The sequence below is a fragment of the Cupressus sempervirens genome, chromosome 5 (assembly GCF_028749045.1).
Source record: "Cupressus sempervirens isolate cs-2001-9-10 chromosome 5, ASM2874904v1, whole genome shotgun sequence".
Classification (NCBI taxonomy): Eukaryota; Viridiplantae; Streptophyta; class Pinopsida; order Cupressales; family Cupressaceae; genus Cupressus; species Cupressus sempervirens.
This window is the reverse complement of record NC_143122.1, coordinates 186,287,088-186,307,182: the sequence shown is the minus strand read 5'-3', so window position 1 is coordinate 186,307,182 and position 20,095 is coordinate 186,287,088. Positions and strand designations below refer to the sequence as shown.

Below are 20,095 nucleotides of genomic sequence, written 5' to 3'. Positions count from 1 at the left end.
TGCATTCACTTCTTCTTTATTCATCCTCTTCACAAATTGATCCTAGGGTTAGAATCCTCTTTAAACATACAATCTTTAAAGGTTATGGATCATAATCAGTGCTTCATAATTCATCTCTTTTTTTCTATTTCACTTTTGATTATTTGATTGGTCCATTTGCTTTCCTTAGGATCATTACCTTTTGTAAAGATGTGTAAAATCCATCTTAACTATCTCTATAGTCATTAAATGTGTATAGAAGTCAACCAAAAATGTTTTATATAAGTGTTTGTGCAATTACAAACTCATATGAAAAAATTGGTTTACTTGGCATTTGAATGTTCTGATGCTCAGTCATTACTAACATTCATGTTGGCACTCAACTTCTACATGCTTGATCTTTTTTGTTTACTCAACAAAAAATATCTTCTTGTTTACTCAGCTTCAACTATAATAGCTTGACTTACATATGCGCTCGGGGTTCAAATAGGTTTCTTGACAATCTCTGACTTACTCGACATGTAATGTAAAATAGACAAGTGCTCATGTGCTTGGCCTTTACTAGATGACTCAGTCAGAGTGATGACCTTCCATCCTTGCCTAATATATGACTAACTATTTGGACACTAATAGGAACATAGACATAGAGATCAACAAAAATAGGTGTCCATGTTTTAAATTTTTAATCGTGCATTTCGAGCCTAATATAGGTGCCTGTTATTGAAGGAGTAACATTTCAATTCATGAAATTCCATGGATTTAAGATCCAACTCCTTGCTTCCAACCTTGTAATTATTAATATAATAATTATATCAATAATATAATAATTATATTATTGAGAGATGATTATGTTATAATATAATTATTATGTTATTATCCAATGATATAATTATTATTATATGTTTTCAGAGGGCCCAACTTTATTATATTATTATGGGGTCAAAGTTATTATATTACATTATAATTATTATACTATTATTATAATATAATAATTATATAGGGGGGTCAAGCTCTCAAAGGGGTGTGTCCCAACTTGGATCTTATCCAATTGGTATGAAGGATGATTAATCTTCCTCTATATGGTGCAATAGAATATGTAAATATGCAATGTACTCTATTAAGTAGATGTAGTGCTCGAGGGAGATAGTTAAAGATTATCTATGGTTGGGAGGAAAACTATTGTTTGTGGTAAACGAGCATGAGAAATCAAAATGTTTTACTATGAATATGTGTGTAGACTAATATTCAAGCTAAAGTGTGGGATAAATGTAGTGTCCCAAATTATATCCAATTTTCTAACCTATGTATAATTTATGCTTAGTTGACACCCATCTTGGTGTTTTTCTATTCTTCTACATGTTTGAGTCCTTTAGTTAATGAGCATCCTTCATTATAGTTGTGTCCCTTTTAATTATTTCACCCAAACATTATCTTTTGATTACTTAGGCCCTATTACCATGTCTTTCCTATGTCACATGTTTTCCATTTTCACTCTCTATTTTGATGCACATTTTTGGAATATTTATAACCATATTGATGTCTTGATGAAAATTACACCCCATACCTTGGGAGTTTCTCCTTACACACCAAGTTTGGCCCAAATTTGAATTGGAGCTTGGGTGTTGTAATTTTGAGTGGGATATTAAATTTAAAGTCAACCTACTTCAACTTTTGAGCCTCAAAATGACTAGAGAGGTATAAATTCAATGCTACCTATTTTATTTTGGCATGTCATGTTCGACTTCTCATGATCCATCTTTTACATTGGCAATTCAAGAAATTTTTTAAAATGAAGCTTTCAAGGAGCAACAAACTTCATTCAAACATTCAAGCATGGAAGATACAGAGTAATGCATTATCCTAGCAGGTGTGAAGGTATTCATGTGTTTCGTATCTCAAATTGAAGATCCAAACTACATCAAGACAATTTCTAAGTGTCTTCTTCATCCATCTAGCATCTATGAAGGTATAACATCTTGTCAAACCATAGCTAGTATGACAACTTTTACCTTATGGTATTTCAATTTGGTTTCAAGGTTAATTCCTCAACAATGGTTTAACTAAGGAAAACTTGTTTATTCCAATACTTTCCTTTTCTTTTATGTGCAAGTGACTAGTGGGAGAGTTTCAAATTCAAAAATTTGAGAAGTGTAGAAACATACTTTAGATATTGGGTCTTCTCATTGTATTTTAATAGAGAAGGGATGACCTCTACAAGTAGCAATGAGTTTAAGTTGCCTTTATTTCCTAGGCCACCCTTGACAAATTACATTAGGTGAATATTTCAAGTGTAACTTAGTGGTTTAGTTTATTTATCGTATTTAGTTTCGAAATTTGCATATTGCTCTACTTTTTCCCTGTATACATAAATTCCATCCATTGCACTCTTATCTCTTCCTATCTACCTCACTTCATCCTTTTCTGAAAATTACATCAATCAATTCTACTCTTTAGTAAAGGAAGAGAACTCATTCAAGCTTGAGATCCCTCGAACCTATTTGGTACTTTCCCCTTCCTAATGTAATAACAAAAAATAAAAAATTGAATTTTTGTGCTTCTGAGCTTGTTTGGCCATCCTAGTGAGCACACATTCTATATGCCCTCAACACCAATACTATCTATCTCTCTTATGTTACAATGCCCTATTTCTAAACCTATTATGTAATCCTTTTTCTCTACACTTTTTAACATGTCATTCCCATCTCCTCTTTATGCTCCTTATATTCTTTTCCCACATGAATTCTAATCATTCTACAAAGTTAATTTTCTATGCTAATGCCAATGCCAACTTTCATACACAAACCCATGCTTAAAACTTCATGTGCATGTACATCTTTTATATATCAAGTGCGTTAGATTCCAAAATTCATGAACCTAAATAGCATTGGTGTAGTGCGCACACTCTCTCTCACTCGCACACAAAAAATTTATTTAGATTAAAAATTTTATTTAGATTCATAGAATTCAAAATCTTAAGAAACTTGACCCTTAAAGGATGTACAAAATAGAGCATATGTTAAAGGATGTAAGGGTGTACAAAATTCTAAACACGATTTATGATATCAGCTATATACACACATACATGTAGAACCCAAACATGCCATTTAACATTACAAATAAATAATGCTTATCTTCATACACAACGTTGATGTTCTCTCCTCTAGTCTGCAAAGCTTAGTCATCATATTCTTCTTGTTTCTATAACTTAATATGCACACCATTTTTCTAGACCCATTATGTAAACAAGTCTCTCATCTCTTCACGTGCCTTACACTTTCCCCTGACACACTATTTGTAATCCTTATACAAGTAAACTTTTATTGTTAGCTCATCCCAAAATCTTGAAGACTTTTGTGGACACATAATCCTTTTGTAAAGATTATACTGTTGAAGTCAAGCTCCCTGAAGACTCCAAAATTCACAAACCTAAATGACATTAGCTACAAGTTTATAGACTACATTGAATGTTCTCACATCTAAGAGCTACCTTTCCAAAAGAATCTATATAACAACCAATAGGATGATTGAACCCAAAGATGCCATTAACCACTACAAATAAAATTTACTTTCCTTATTACAATAAATCAACAATGTCATCTATTTTCATTATTTAAAGATATAGTGTACCTCCCATCCATCAATTTATCAATAAACATATTTGGAATACTCCAAGTCCGCCGTATAAAACACATATCATGATAGAAAGAAGTGACATTATCATTTCCTACTCCTACAAACTATTGTTATTAAAAGCTGAATTCCAGTAGGAAGAAAACCATGGGAACATGGGGACAGATTTCATGATGGAAATATGATGACAGCCAGTAAAGGAAAAGACAGATGAGCTCAAAAAGCTGTAAAGCACAACTTGTCTTTTACAAATAATGTGATGCATGTGAATTCAATGTACAAACTATTGATCACTGCTGTAGCCCATAAATCTTATTTTCCCATGAAAGTCTATCTTTGGTGCTATCGCTAGTTTTTCAAATATTTTTTAAATGTTTAAATGAATGATCTTAGATAGATTTATATGTTTATCTATTTTTGATATTTGATATCTTTCAACTTAGTTTTTATTAACAAATATAAATCTACTAAACATAATGCATCTACACTATTGATCACTGCTCTGACTCATAAACCTTATTTCTTCCATGGAATTAAATCTATCTTTGGTATTTTCCCTAATGTATATAAGAATACAAAAGTTCATTCCAAATATCAGGTACACCGGGGTTACACCAATGGCTGCAGTCTCCATTGCCACCACCACCACCATATTTAGAGGGATGAGCATCCTTTCGTAGCTGGGACATTCCTATTATATCCAACAAAACAACAGGGAAACTTGTGTTGTTCACAACTTGTTTTAGTATTGACACCTGAAATGGTAATGGAGGATTGTATGCAGATGTGCTCTGCAAAGGCTCTCTATCCTTCTCACACCTGTATTAAAATTATCCCAATTATGTCAACTGCAGTTCAAGTAGAAATCAATCATGAAAAACATTTTAGGGTTTGACTGTGAATTTTTTTCTACCAATTTTTTGAACCATACTTCAGAATCCTCTCTTTGTCTACTGTTCTACTTTCTTTATTCTATTGATAGATCATAATGTATGATGGGCAACATTCATGGAAAGAAGTTTCATGCAATCAAATTATAATAATTTTTTTTTGTCATTAATAACTCTAAACAATGCAGTGTGATTTACTACTGCCATGATAATAACTTTGATAAATTCTTGAGCAAAATTAGAGATTAATATCATATAAGATGGCAAACCTTGAATGGCGAGGTGCCATGGTGCTGAAAAATAGTATTGATTTCTTGAAATCTACTTGTGAATTTGTCCAATTTGCCCAAGTGTTTAGGGCTTTCCTGTAGGCAACCGTTTGGTCTATACTTTTATATGTTGTACTGCCTTCCATGGCTATGTCCCATCTGTTCATAAAGACAATAAAACCTTGTATCATATCCCTACTTGTGATGAAAGATTTGCTTGAATATTACTGAATTAGATTTAGATTATGATTTTTCTTATTCCCTTTCTTCATTTTGATGGTAGATTATAGAATGTAAATGTATATATTGATAGAAAGATTCAAATAAATAAATTAAATATATTCAAATTACTATTGTAATGATATTCATAAAATTAAAAATATATCATATAATCTTACGTTGTTCCACTGTTGCCACCACTATGATCCCACCAATGTGATGACTCAAAAACCAGGAAATCTGCCTCCTTCCAATAATCTCCATTGGTTTGGATAGAATCTAAGTGCAAAATCTTTGTCCCCTGTTCATTGGTCTCCAGCTCAACCAAGAATGGAGCCCAAAATAGTTCAACTGAAGCATTATAATCCTGCAAACAACCAATCAAATGTTAATAATTTAGATATATCCTTGCAAAAGAAAAGACAAAAGATTGAAGTGACTACATTGTATAATTTACCAGAGCTTTGAATGTTGCAAGAGGACTCTTATTAACCATAGATTTCTTATTGCTTGGAATTCCAGCCTGAAGTAGACAAACCATGGACTCAAACTGACCTCTGCTTATGGAGTCCCCAACAAACATCAATCTCTTTCCTCTCAACTTCTCTAACATATCCTTACTATTGAACCTGATACAAGATTTTAAATCCAATATTTTTCAATCAATAGTTGTACATGTCCTTAAATTGACATATTTTAATCAACATTTCTTGTTGCACTTCCAATGTTTGGGGTCTACACTGTAGATCTCTCTTCAGGCCACTTGGATTAATTCTAAGTAAGTGGACCTTGGATATACAAAGATCAATGAAAATGAACCGTTCATCATTATCTAAATGGATTGTTTTCAGATATTTATGATAGAGTTCATTATTTTGGAAGATTCATTGTAAGCATTCTGAATTAGATTTTGTATACCTATTTTATTTATCAGCATTGGTGTTACAATAAAATTGTCAATATAAAAATTTATCTATCAGAAAACCCATTTACTTGACATTGATAAGAAGAGAAGCCTTTAATGAATTGGCCTAAACTTTTGAAAGTAAAATGGATTTATGATAACCACATTCAAATAGATATAATACTACTTCAAGTTATTCATCATTATCAAGAAACTAAACAGAAGCTATCCATCAAGAATAGCCCAAACAAAAGAAATCATTATTTTCAAAGATTCATCAAAAATATTCTGAACTAGATTTTGTAAACTAATTTTATCCATCAACATTTCATCTCAAATCATACTTCATGATCTCTTGTCAAAACAAGACTGTCCAAAAGAAAATCTATCATACATCAAATTAAGAGAGAACCCATTTACTTATCATTGATCAAAAGTTCATCTTTAAGAAACTGACCAAAACTATTGAGAATAAAATGGATTAATGAGAACTACATTCAAATGGATATATAACAAGAAACTAAACAGAAGTTGCCCATCAAGAGGAGCCCAAATTAAAATAGAATAGAAACCAATTGTGCAAATTTTACCTGGGAACAGTACAACCATCTGGCTGCCATCTCCAGTGCTCATAATCTGAATCTGGTCTCCCATTTGGTCTGCAATTTACTTGGGTACTAATGTATGGACAATCTGTAGCATTATAAAGTGGATATGAAGCATCATGAATCCACTTCCCTGAAAACAAATTGCATTTAGTTTCTGTGAGACTTGTTACAACAACATTTTCTCTGTAAATAACGCCATTGTTCCCCTGATGCAATTCAAAGTGTTCATCACTATTTTCTGCAGCAACACTGCCCTGAATTCTAGCATCTCGAGAAATGCATAGAACTATTAAGATATACAACAATAACAAAAACATCCCCATCAAAACAAAATTCCTCTGTTTTGCAGAGCAATTGACAAACATGAAGTGATTGAATCAAAAATAAGAACACTATGGTGCTCCCTCTCTAAGCTTTTTTTTCTAAAACAATCAGAACTCCGAATATTTTAAGATTCGTTCATTTTTTTCAGTAATGTGAAGCCAATTGGGCAAACACTTGTGAGAAAAAGAGTTCACGGGTTCTCAATTGAATGGATGGCATTTTCCTACAGATCCAAAAAAATATATATCCTCGTGTAGGCTCAATCTGAAACCAACATGCTCCCGTGACAAAGAATCATTTTTTATATCGAAGTTTACTAAAAATATTTGGAATTTCCTGAATGAGTGTGTTTAATGGTGGAGTTTCATGATTTAGCTTGTTCGTTGCACTTTAAGTGGAGGAACAGATTACTATTACAGCCAGGTTGTTGCTCCACTTTAGCATCTGCTGCAATTGGTACAATCTGAGAATTTTCTTTACTTTCATCCAAATTTAACTTCTACACTGACATGTTGCAAAAAATTCAGAACTTGACTAGATTAATTATACAGAATATGTTATTACACAACTTTCTGAAGTTCACATGAACTTTAACTTATGTCCAAGTCATTTTCCACCATTTTAAAATATTCAATTGCTTCATTTTTAAGTTAAAAGTATTATGCTTATCAAATCAAAAGAATCAAGTGTAAATAAAGTATAAATGAGTTTTGATACTTAGTGAAATTTGGGTTCTTTCTAATATAAATTTTTTTGTATGTCACTTGAGTTCATTAGGTTTACTTACATTCCTCGTGAATGGAACAGAGCTGCTGATTGTTTAGCCAAATGGGCTTGTAACTTATAGATTCTTTATTGGCAGGACTATATTAACACTTAAATTATATCCAAATCATTTCTTTGTTAAAAAAATACAAACTATAAGTTTAGACATTCCCCAATAACTGTTATTTGGAGCTATAGATACCAAAACTTGTTCTTTCCTTTTCACACCTAATTTTATCCTATCTTAATTCATTAATTAAATGAACATTTATTAATTAGTTAATTAATTGTATTCTTTTTTTCATTGTGTCCTAACATTTAATTCACTAAATATCTATTATTTATTTAGTAATATTCATATTTACAATTATTGATAAGTAGGAGATATTTTCCAAGGCAAGTCAAATTGTGATATTCAAACTCATTGACCATGTTTTATGAGTAATGATTCATGCAAATCCATTTCTGATGAGAATAAATGAAACATTTAGCATTCACTGGATCGATGGTTGGAGAGGTGAAGGACTTTGAGGGAGTTACCCATCCTAGTACTACTCGAGTTTGAGCACAGTTAAGGGGATTCTAATGAATGGTTCATAAGCAGCAGAACTTGGTGAAAGTTTTACAAATAGGATTGCAAGCAGAATGAGCTTAAATGATAAGTTTAAAGAATTTTCATTAGATCATTTATCTAATATTATCACTACCTTACTAATATTATGTTGATTTCTATATTGAAAAATCTAGATTACAAAGTTATATCAGAAAATTGTAGCTGAATAAATTGAATATGAATACAATGAATACGATCTATGGAACTGCTTTACCCATGAGAATGGATGTATTTACATTATTACAATCCACTAGATAGATAGAAAAGATAAGATGCCAACGTGTATATAGTAGACCAACATTTTTCCATAGGGAAAGAGAAATGCACATGAATGCGATAAGATCGGAAGGATTTGCGCCACTTTTGGTAGTCTGACATGGTTGACTTTGCTGTCTTGTCATTCACATCACACCGTTTCTGATTTACTTTTGTGCCCGAGAATATGAACGACTCTCCACACATGAGCACCAACAACACCAAGCACAGTTTATGTAGGTGCTGGTCAAAGAAAAAACAAAATGTCAGATAAATAATTATGCCAGACTTAGAAAAGAGGGGTGGCATAATGGGTAATGATTAGATGTTTTTTTAGACATCAAGAAGTTAGAAAGGCATAATAAACTTGTTTGAATCCTGCTCTTCTAGGTTGTAATTTGTCAAAAACTGTTTTACATAAACATCCATCAATTCCCTCTACATTACTATTGTTAGTGTTTTATTATCTTCTACTTGTCAATTATTATTAGTATCTAACAAAAGTTGCAAATGGAAAATACATAAAATAAATCTATTTGAAAATAGTCGGTAGCAGTCTATCTATGAAGGTTTCTTGAAAAGATAGAAATTGTTAGAAATTTGAAAAAGGTCAGTTGTCCCTCGAGCCACATGCCCACCTAGCCTGTCAAGACAGTTAAGTCGGTAGGTGAGTTTGAAATTCAAAAAGAGAGGGAAGACATTTTGAAACAAGACAAGAGGGATGAAGCCCATTCATTCGATAAACGTGTGTGTGTGTGTGTGTGTGTGTGTGTGTGTGTGAGAGAGAGAGAGAGAGAGAGAGAGAGAGAGAGAGAGAGAGAGAGAGAGAGAGAGCACGTGAAGAAGATCAACAGACTAGAGCAGAAGAGAAATGAATAATCAGAGCAAAGTTCAAAGGATAGAAGGAAGGTTCAGTTTCAGATCATGCAGCATCACGTGTTGAATCTCTCTGTCATTTTGTAAGTTCATATTGTTTGTCCTATGAAGTAGTGATTGCTCCAGGCGTTATTGAATGTAGTCTTGAAGTGTTGCAAGTTTATATTTCAAATAGAACTTATAGATTAGAGTATTTCATTTCTGGTTGAAGTCATATGATCCCAGATCTATAATGTTTGAATTAATTTTTTAATAGAATGCAAGCAAGCAAGAAGGCATATCATATTGGATTGTTGTTTTCTTCATCTCTATTGATTTCATATTGGGTCTAGTTTCTATGCAAGTCTTTGTTGTTATCTTTGTGTTTTAATGGTGGAGTAAACCAGACAACAAGTCTATTATTGACTCACTTAGTTCACATGTAAACTAAGCTCTCCTTGTGCCCACTTGGTCATCATTCATTACTGTTTCTGTGGAGTCACAACAGAGTCTTATCAAGCTCACTTAGTTGCTTCATCTACCAAGTTCACTCGGTGTTGTGTTCCTTTCAGGTGTCGAGTTCTCCTTTGGTGACCGAGTCACTCAACTCCCATTATTGCTTAGCTCACTTAGCATCCACTACCTATCACTTGACATCCACTGTTGCTGAGTGAAATTTTAAAGTTGTGAAGTTGTTTTTCACATAAATTTATTCATAATTCTAAGGATCTTAAATTGTGCAAAGTTGAGCTTAAAAATTGTTTGGGTAGCACTAATGAGGAATAGATGCTAACCTGATCAGAAGCTTCATTTTTTTAAAGAACTATTAAGGAACTCAAATTAAAACTTAATGTTGAAATTAACATAGAGATGAATTACTGATAGCAACCACAACCATGAATTCTAGACGAGATAGAAAAAGGGATATTTGATAACAAAAATTGGCAAAATTCAAATGTTTATAAGATAGAGTCATGTATGAATACTGTAGCAATGAGATATTTCTATGAACAAATTATATGGTATAGATATTAGATTTCATAACAAATGTTTGATGAAATGTCAAGCATTGCAAAATAAAAGAATCAAGTTGAGTGTAATGTAGAGGGATTTTAATATTAAAAGGTTGAATTTGCTTGGCCTTTAAATTGTGCCTCAAATGAATTTTATTCAAAATGATTTTTTCAAACAAAATGTTTGATAAAATGTCAAGAATAGAATCAATATGAGTGTTAAAATGTTTAGCGTGTTCTATGAGATTTTAATGTTTGAAGATTATTTGATAAATTTGCATGTCTGGATGGGGTTTGAGATGACAGTCAAATGAGTTTTATTCAAAAGTGAATATGTTAAAATGAGAGGCTAAAATGCTACTATATGGTCAAACCTTTCATGTGGGGTAATAATATTGAGGGAAATATACATCAAAGAGAAACATGCACCTTTTAGAGTAATGGTTGAAGGTATGATAATGTTGGAATTTACTAATTTACTAAATCAGATCTTGCCAAGATTTGTTAGAGGCTTTCCAAGTAGCTCATTCACTTCCTTGGAGCTTCAAGTAGCTTGAGGAGCTTGAGCAACTGAAGGTTGTTAGTAGGACAATATTAACTCATTCTCATAAATCTTCTCTTCTGCTCCACCATAACTTAGTGGTTAAGTCTTCTAAAGGTACTTTGTTATTTACTTGGCAATGGAGTTTCCTAATTTGTAAAAGGAAGAATGTTTTCAGTTTTGTAGACATAAGCATAGATAGAAGGTGCAAGCATAAGCATCTGCGAAAGAGCTCAAAATAAAGCATACTAAAACAAGACAACAAATTGTGCATGCAGTTTTTGAATTGTTTATTTTGTACTTTATTTTAGCACATAAAGGATTTAGTAGAAGTTTGTTGTTGTAATGCTCCATAGAGCAGTGATTGCTCTAGGCATACAAACTTTTCATTGCACCCTTGTAGTGTTGTATATGTTTTTGGTTTTGTAATAGTAGTAAGATATACTATTGTAGATGTTTATCACTTATAATTTGTTTTGGTTCACTTATTTAATAGAAAGGATATAATGCCCCAACTCATATCTATTGTCTCCATATTGGTTTGATTCATTTCGCTATGTGGTTGGAAACATTGCAGCCATTTTTATTTGTGTTCTAGTGCTCTACCCAGTTTGGGTGAAAATACATTTGATTTTGGAAGCATTATTTTTATATTTGTTGTTATGTTTTGCTTCTAAAATATGAACATGGTATCAAAACTATAGAGCCCTTAATACGAGTGAGTTTGGACATTTGTGTTCATTAGGTGTTTAAAGTTATTGTGTAGGAGACATGGCTAGAGATGAGAGAAAGCTGTTGCAGCAATCACCATCCTTTAATGGAAAAAACTATCATTTTTGGGTTAGGAAATGAAGACCATCATTATAGCTAATGATTTGCGAGATCTTGTGATAAGTGGTTTCACAAATACTACATACCTACTCAGTTCACTATGCTCACAAACAATCAAAAAACTTAGTTGAGAGAGACTTGAGAGAGACAAGAAGTAAATATGTTAAGGCAATGAGCATGATTGAAGCACCCTTAACAAAGACGTTATTTCTAAGAATAGCAACAACTAGTTATTCCAAAGAAGCTTGGAATATTCTTGAGACTATAATCAAAGGAACTAATCAAGTTCATGTTGTGAAGTTGCAAATGCTTCGAAGAGAGTTTGAGTTCCTTCTTATGAAAGAGAACGAATCCATTTCATCATTCGACACTAGAGCCTCAACTTTGATAAACCAGTTGAAAGATAATGGAAAAGAGATTGAAGAACAAAGAGTTGTGGAGAAAAGCTTGAGGAGTTTACCTCAAGAGTTTGATACGCTTGTTATTGCTATTGAAGAGTCAAATGACTTGTCTAAGTTGATGAGTCATTTCTATACTCATGAGTGTCACATTAATAGATCAAAAAATTCCTCTAAAGAGCTAGCTTTTAGAGCACAAGGTAATGCAAGAGGTAGGGGAGAGGAAGAAACAACTTTGGACATGGTTCTAGAGGAAGAGGACATGGTAGCTTTGAACAAAGAAATGTTGGAGGAGAAAGCTTAGCAAGTTTCTCTCAGAATAGCCCTCAAGGAGGAGGAGGAGGAGGAAGAAATAGCAGCTCTAAGAAGAGCGATGTTGAATGCTATTATTGCCACAAGTTTTCACGTTACACAAATGAATGTTGGAAGAAATGGAATGACCAGCCACAACAACATGTTGATGTTTCTAATGAAAACATCAGAGAAAGAAAGAACAATGCAACCTTCATCATGTGCAATATTGATGAAGAATGCATCTTTGAAGTTTGGTATTTGGACTTTGATTGTAGTAACCACATGAGTGGTAATAAAAATATGTGTTATTTCATTGATAAGAACTATAAATCTAAAATCAAGATGGGGAAAAATTGAACTATTCCTATTGTGGGCAAGGGATCTATTATGATCCATACCAAGAAAGGAGAGAAGAAAGAAATTCATAATGTTTATTTTTCCCCTAGTATAAAGCACAATTTGATGAGTGTTGGACAACTCATTCAAAATGGATATAAATTAATCTTAGAAAATGACTAGTGTGTCATTCATGAGAAAGATGGAAGCAAGAAAGTTGTTGGAACTTGCAATAGTTCAAATGACAAAGAACTAAATGTTTCCATTGAAGATTAAGACATGTTCCATCCCTCAATGTATTTTTGTAGCTCCCAAGCAAGTGCATACAATAGTAAAAAAGAAATCATATTTTAAAAGTGTGATTAAAGATCATTCTGAGCTATGGCATCTAAGGTATGGACGTCTTGGCTATGCTAGTTTAAATTTGTTATCCAAGAAAAGAATGGTAGATGTTTTGTGAAGTGTTGGAGAGTCCAGTAGCAAGTGTGAAGCCCACATTTTGGGTAAGCAACATAGGCTTCCCTTTAAATATGGTAATTCCACAAGCGTTAGAGCACCAATAGAGTTGGTGCATATTGATTTGGTATGCCCTATGCATGTTACTTCCATACAAAGAAGTACTTATTTTATGACCTTTATGGATGATTTCAACCATAGAACATGGGTGTATTTTTGAAAAAAACAAATATGAAGCTTTTAATAAGTTTTTAGATTTAAAAGCCTAGTCTAAAAAAGAAAGTGGACATTGCATTAAATTCCTAAGGTTTGATAGAGGAGAAGAGTATAACTCCAATATTTTTGTGAAATTTTGTAGGCAAAATGGTATAAGGAAAGAGCTAACAGTCAGTTATACTCCACAAAAAAATGGAGTGGCTGAAAGAAATAATAAAAATAATAGTGAGATAGCAAGAAATATGTTGATTCAAAAAGGTATCCTAATTGAATATTGGGGAGAAGTTATAGAAATAATAGTTTAATTGATTAAGATAAGTCCTACAAAATAAGTGCATGATAAGATACCTCTTGAGACATGGTCAAGGCATAGATGGATAGTTGAACACTTGAGAGTTTTTGGGTGTGTAGCATATGCACACATACCAAAGGAGAAAAGGAAAAAGCTTAATGATAAAGGTGAGAAGTGTATTTTCATGAGTTATAGTTTAGAATCTAAAGCATATAGATTATATAACCCTCTCACCAAGAAGATTATTATTTCAAGAGATGTTGAATTTGTAGAGAATGTGTCATGGGATGGCTTGGTGGATGCATCATCTCACACTTCAAGTAAAGTTCCTATTATTGATGAAGATGATGAGTTGGATGATCAGCAATATGAAGAAGCAATAGGAATAGAAAGCTTTAGAAAGTTTTGAATTACTCTTGAAAAAAATAAGCTGAAAACAGAGCAACTACAGACAGCAAGACCATTAGCTCTAGATAGGTCCATACATCTTCAAAATAACACAGAGAGAATTTCTGATAGTTCTAGATAGCTCTGGATTCAACTTACACAAAAAAATAGTAGTAATGAGAGTTCATATCCTATTCTTGCCTCCCTTCTACCAAGAAAGAGTACAAGTCATAAGGAGATATACCAAGATGAAAAGTATAATGATTTTGATGAGAATAGTAATTTTGCATTATTTTCTCATAGTGATCTAGTTTACTTTAAAGAAGTTGTTAAAGAAAAAAATGGTGTGAGGCCATGGATGATGAGAGAGATGCAATAGAAAAAAAATGAAACTTGCGAGATAACTAATTTTCCTCCCAACAAGCAAGTTATTGGTGTAAAATGGATGTATAAAAACAAGTGTAATGCTAATGGAAAAATAGGTAAGTATAAAGCATGTTTGGTGGCCAAAGGATACAAATAGCATTTTTCTAGAGACTATGATGAGTCATGTGCACCTATGGAAAGAATGGAAAATATGTGTTATGTCATAGCAATTGCAGCTCAACACAAGTGGATGATATTTCGTATGGATGTTAAATCTGCCTTCCTTAATAATGTGTTGAAAGAAGAAGTCTATGTGGATCAACCACCTGGTAATGAATTTTTGGGTGAAGAAGGTAAAGTGTATAGGCTGAAAAGATATCTTTATGGGCTGAAGCAAGTCCTAAGAGTATGGTATAGTCCAATTGACTCATATTTGTTGAGCAACTATTTTAAAAAAGGTGATGGTGAGCCTACTCTTTACATTAAGGAAACACATGGTAAGATTTTAATTGTTGTATTATATGTTGATGATCTAATTTTTATTGGGGATGATGATTGCCTCATTTTTTATTTTAAAAAAGCTATGAAGCATGAGTTTGAAATCACCAATTTAGAAATTTTGAGATATTTTCTAGGCATAGAAGTTAAGCAAATGGATGATGATATTTTTATTTCTTAAGAGAAGTATGCAAATCAGATTTTAAAAATGTATATAATGTTGAACAAAAAAACAACCCCAACACCAATAGTGGTAGATCTTAAGTTGAGTAAGGAAGATTGCAACAATAGTGTGGATCCAACTATGTTCAAAAATTTGGTTGTAAGTTTGATTTACTTAACAAAAACTAGGCCTGACATTATGCATGTAGTGAGTTGGATTTATAGGTTTTTGCAAACACCAAAGGGCACTCATTAGCAAGCAAGCAAGAGAATCTTGAGGTATGTGAAAGGAACCAAAGGATATAGTATTTTATATATTATTGAAAGTGATTCTAGGCTACATGGCTATATAGATAGTGATTGGGTTAGAAGTCTAGCTGATAGAAAAAGTACTTTCAGCTATGCTTTTCACATGGTATCTACGAAAATTTCTTGGTCTTCCAAGAAGAAACCCATAGTTCCCCAATCTATAATTGAGGCTAAGTATATTAGAGAAAATGCAACAACATGTCAAGCAGTTTGGTTGAGAATGATCTTAGCTAATTTGAAGGAAGAAAATATTGGTGTTTTAAAACTACCAAGGTTACAAGAAACCCAACACTAGGACACAGAAGATAGAAGCTCAGTCTAAGGGTTAGCTATTTCCTATATTCAACTAGATTCATCTAAGATTTGGACCAACATTAACAAAGTATAGGAATTCTACACTTTAGGCTCTGGAGGGCCAAGGTGGGTGCCCCTTAGGGATGAAAATTAACTGGTTATTTGATATTATTTGTCAAAAATCCTTCCCTCGCACTCTAATCTTCATATCTATCCCCTATTGCAGAAAATTGGTCAACATTATTCTTAGATTTGCAAGTAACTCCCTAATTACAGTAGCTAGCTATAATTCAAAGGACAATTACTTCAAACAAGTAAAGACTAGTGTAAAATTCTTCAGGACAAAAAGTGAATATTGATTTGATTTTAAAATTACTTTGTTCAACCATATGAACTTATAAATTTTCATCTGAATTGATGATCAGTGCCTTATCCATTGTTAGGCAAAGTCAAAACTAGTAAAACTTGACCTATTTATTTGCCTTGCAATTAAAATTATTAGTTGTTAACCCTAAACCCAATTCTTATAATATCCCTCTCAAATGCTTAGAAACCCTATCAATTTATGGAAGTAATTACTTAATTCCATAAATTGATAGAATCAATAAATTAACATATAACATATCTAGGATGTATTAAATTGCATGAACTTTTTTCACTCAATCCCAAAATAACAAGCATATGAAAATGGAGATAGAATTTAGAGACAAAGATATTTAGAACTCCCTCCTTGTATTAATATTCTTTGAAACTAATGCATGATTGGTATAAATTCAAGAATAACTCGAGACATGTCAAATTATCATTCAAGATTCACTTGTATTCTCAATATGAAAAATTGAAACAACACAAAATTAACACAAGACTGGACCAATTGAAAATAGAATAAGCACTAAAATTATGCAAACTTTAGACCATTACTCCGCATCTTGGAAATACTTTTATAGGAAGGATTGCAAAATGCTTCAGATGGGAGGACACTTGTCAAAATTCTAATGGAAAACAAAATACAAAGATATTTCTATGTGTTACAATTACAAATATTCTTTTTATTTTGAACAAAAGTTGGTAAGAAATTGTAAACTAGCAGGTGGAACTTTTCAGGAGTCTTCATCATAAGTTTATTTGCATGGTAATTTTCTGTCACTTTCCTTGCCTTTCCTTTCTCTTCTTCTTTTAACTACCTTTAACTGTTTAATCACTTTCCTTGGATGGTATGGCATTTATGTTTTCTATGGCCTGCTAGATAGCTATGTTCGTATCCACATCAAGCCAGGTGACATCTCTAACTGCATTTAATTCTTCAAGCTATTTGTTCCACTTAGCATTTGCTATTGCCATAACCTTTTTAGTTACCTTTGAAATTTATGTTTCTACTTTCTATAACATGTCAATCAAATCATAGAATACCACCACATCTTGCTCACCATTCCAGTATACTAAAAACCTAGAATAATTTAGGATGTTATCAAAAGATGCTGACCATTATATCTAGTATTTAACTCCTCCATCACTATTTAGAATAGTAGGTACAAAATCGGGTGTTCTTGTGGCAATTTCTTTCATCTTATTTTGAATTAATTGCATCTTGCCAGCAAAGAAAGCACTTAAATCCCTTACCTTATTTATCATTTTTCTAACATTGATAATTATTTTCTTTGGAGAATATTTCTTTTGTGCTAACACAAGGACAAGATTATCAAAGAATTGGGTATAAGGATCCCATGTAGCAAAAAGAGGAGATAATAAGGCAACTACCTCTGAACACTTATACTCTACTCCTTGCAAAATAAGATAGTTGCTATGCACATTTTGGGAAGCAAGTTTCAGTGCACTTATCTTATGAGTTAGCAATTTCCTTATAGTTTTGATCTCATTCTCCTTGCTTGAATCCAACTCTTCTTCATCAACTTACATTGCATGGCTTGATGCATCCCCTATTTTAGGTACTTGGTCTTTTGTTTGCAGACCTCTATCCTGGATTTTTGCAGGCGATCTGACAGTGTTTCTTAATGCTACTATCTCATTCTCCAATTTGAGGGTTCTCTATTCCAAGACATAAGTCTTCTTCATTTCTTCCTCCTATTGCCTCTTGGTTTTGATATATCTCTCGTAGGCTCTTTCCAATTATGATTCAAGAACATCCATCCTATTCTTTCCTAACAATGCCACCGAGATTTTCATTCCATATATTTCGTACTAGTGGTGGAGTGCACATTCTAGAATATCACATTTCCCCTAGGGGACTCTTTGATTTCTATAAGGGTAGGCTTTTGATGCTCTAGAGCTAAACTCCAAATAGCCATTGTTTGAGGATCATTATTGTATCTTGACCCTCTCAACTCTCCTAGTTGGTTCTCATCTTCAAATGACATTGTCTTTTCTTTCCTCCTCATTTGATCTAGTAGAAAAGAGGAATTGATATCCCATAATGGGAAGACAGTCATACCACTTCTTCTCACTAGATCTCTAGCCTCTTATATAGTGAGGGTTTCACTTGCAGGATCATATTCCTATAGTTTTGGTATTAATCCAAGAACCACCTCATCAAAATATCTTGGCTTCATTTGTAGGGAAAAATCATTCTATTTCAACTTGAAAAGGAAGCTTTTAAATTCTTCTATTTTGATGAAGTTATCATCACTCATAGATTCATTTTCTTCGATGACCCTGTCATCAATCATCTAAGATTGTAACTATAGATTTTTAGCCCTTTTCTCATCCCTTGTGGCCTGAGCTATTAGATAATTTCTTCTAGCATCATCAAAGTATTGACTAACCCTTGGCAGAATCTACAATGCTTTCTGTTGATCATTTTTGTAGAATCTCCACCATTTTCTGTCTCGTATTCCCCTAATCTGCCCATCCTGAGCTTTCTAGTTGGTCCTCTACATCATCACTAATCTCAACCATGATGTATTCATTAGAATAATTAGGTTCAACCTTTTTCCTTATCTCTTTAGGGTCTTGTGCTGATATTTCAACAAAATTCTCCACACATTTGTTCAATTTTGACCAATAGTCTTCTTTAGGATAGAATCCCTTAAAGGATGGATCCACTTATTTCATATTTTGCTCAAAACTCATGACATCTCTATATTTGATCATTATCTCCCTAAAAACATCTTCATTTAATCTATCAACAATGATATCTTCTTCCCATAGGGGTGTTGTGGGAGGTAGATTATATCCCCTCACATTATTTAGGGCATGTCTAACTACATTGTAGGGGTCATATGTTCTGGCTAGTCTAGTTGGAAATTTATAGCCTTGCAAAAAGGCATCAATCTCCTTAATGTCATTCTTACCAATCTCAAAAATTCCTACATTAGTGCATCTACACAAAAATGTTCCTTTCTTGACAATTTTGCCTAGATAATCCTTGTTCAATGAAATTAATTACCAAAATACTTCTACAAAAGCTAGTCTCTGAAGGACATATTTGGGTAGAATGTGAGGTGGTTGAGGGCATCCAAAAATTATGATAACAATATGCTCCTCAAATAGAAAAAAATTTCACCAATCATGTGTCAAATGTTTCCCAGCATCAAAACAAAATTTAGGTTTAACAACCTTTCTAACACTTCTAGGTATTCCTTCATTAATCAATCCTATCACTTTTAAAATAAGATGCACAAAATCATTATAGAAAGAGATAACATTTGAATATGGCTAGAGAATTTTCCATACCCTTCTTAATCTTTGCACTAGTAATCTTTCTTCCCATTCATGCATTCGAAAAAACTTTGATCAAAGGAATCAACATTTCTGGGCAAGATCAAATGCATGATCAGAGAGTAATGATGGAACCTAAAGTTCTCTAAGTGTCCTTGTTGTGTAGTAGATCCATGATGTCTTCACAGATCTTGTCAATGATATATGTCACAAAATCATCCAAAAATTTGAGTTGGGGTCTTAGATATTCAATGCCATGACATAATGTCCTCCTAGAGTAGTCATGGTTCCATTTGAACCTAGGGCTTTGTTGACACCAAAGAGACTATTTTGGAAGACCTTTGAAAGAAATTAAGAGGCATAATTTTATCTACCTCCTCTTTGGAATGTCTCCCTTCTCTTTATTTGACATAGGGACGTGCTTTGTCATTGCCCTACCCATATAAAAGCTCTTCCAACTTTTGAATTTTTTAGTTAATTTCTTTGTTTCAATTGGTAATGACATAGGGCCTCCTAGGTCAAATGTTTTAATGAATGTTTCTTTATCTAGGGCTAGGAAAATGCTTTGATCCTTCTTGTGGAATGACTTGCTGATTGGATTGTAACACTTTATCATAGCCTTCCCTAGGTTGACATCCACAAATACCTCTAGCATAATCAACTTACCCGAATTCCTAACCCAATGGTTGTAGACTAGAACCTTCTCTACTCTATCC

General features: G+C 32.9%; 1 protein-coding gene across 1 annotated transcript; it reads right to left on the bottom strand.

Annotated features, from left to right (window-relative positions):
- Positions 1–3,820: 3,820 nt before the first annotated feature.
- On the bottom strand, positions 3,821–7,038 carry LOC149555036 (protein trichome birefringence-like 36). The gene is made up of 5 exons (XM_089829062.1): positions 6,482–7,038; positions 5,445–5,616; positions 5,167–5,354; positions 4,769–4,927; positions 3,821–4,428 (listed from the first exon to the last, which is right to left on the bottom strand). Exons 1-5 carry the CDS (start codon positions 6,862–6,864, stop codon positions 4,167–4,169), a joined length of 1,164 nt encoding a protein of 387 aa, XP_089685188.1. The 5' UTR covers positions 6,865–7,038; the 3' UTR covers positions 3,821–4,166.
- Positions 7,039–20,095: the final 13,057 nt, after the last annotated feature.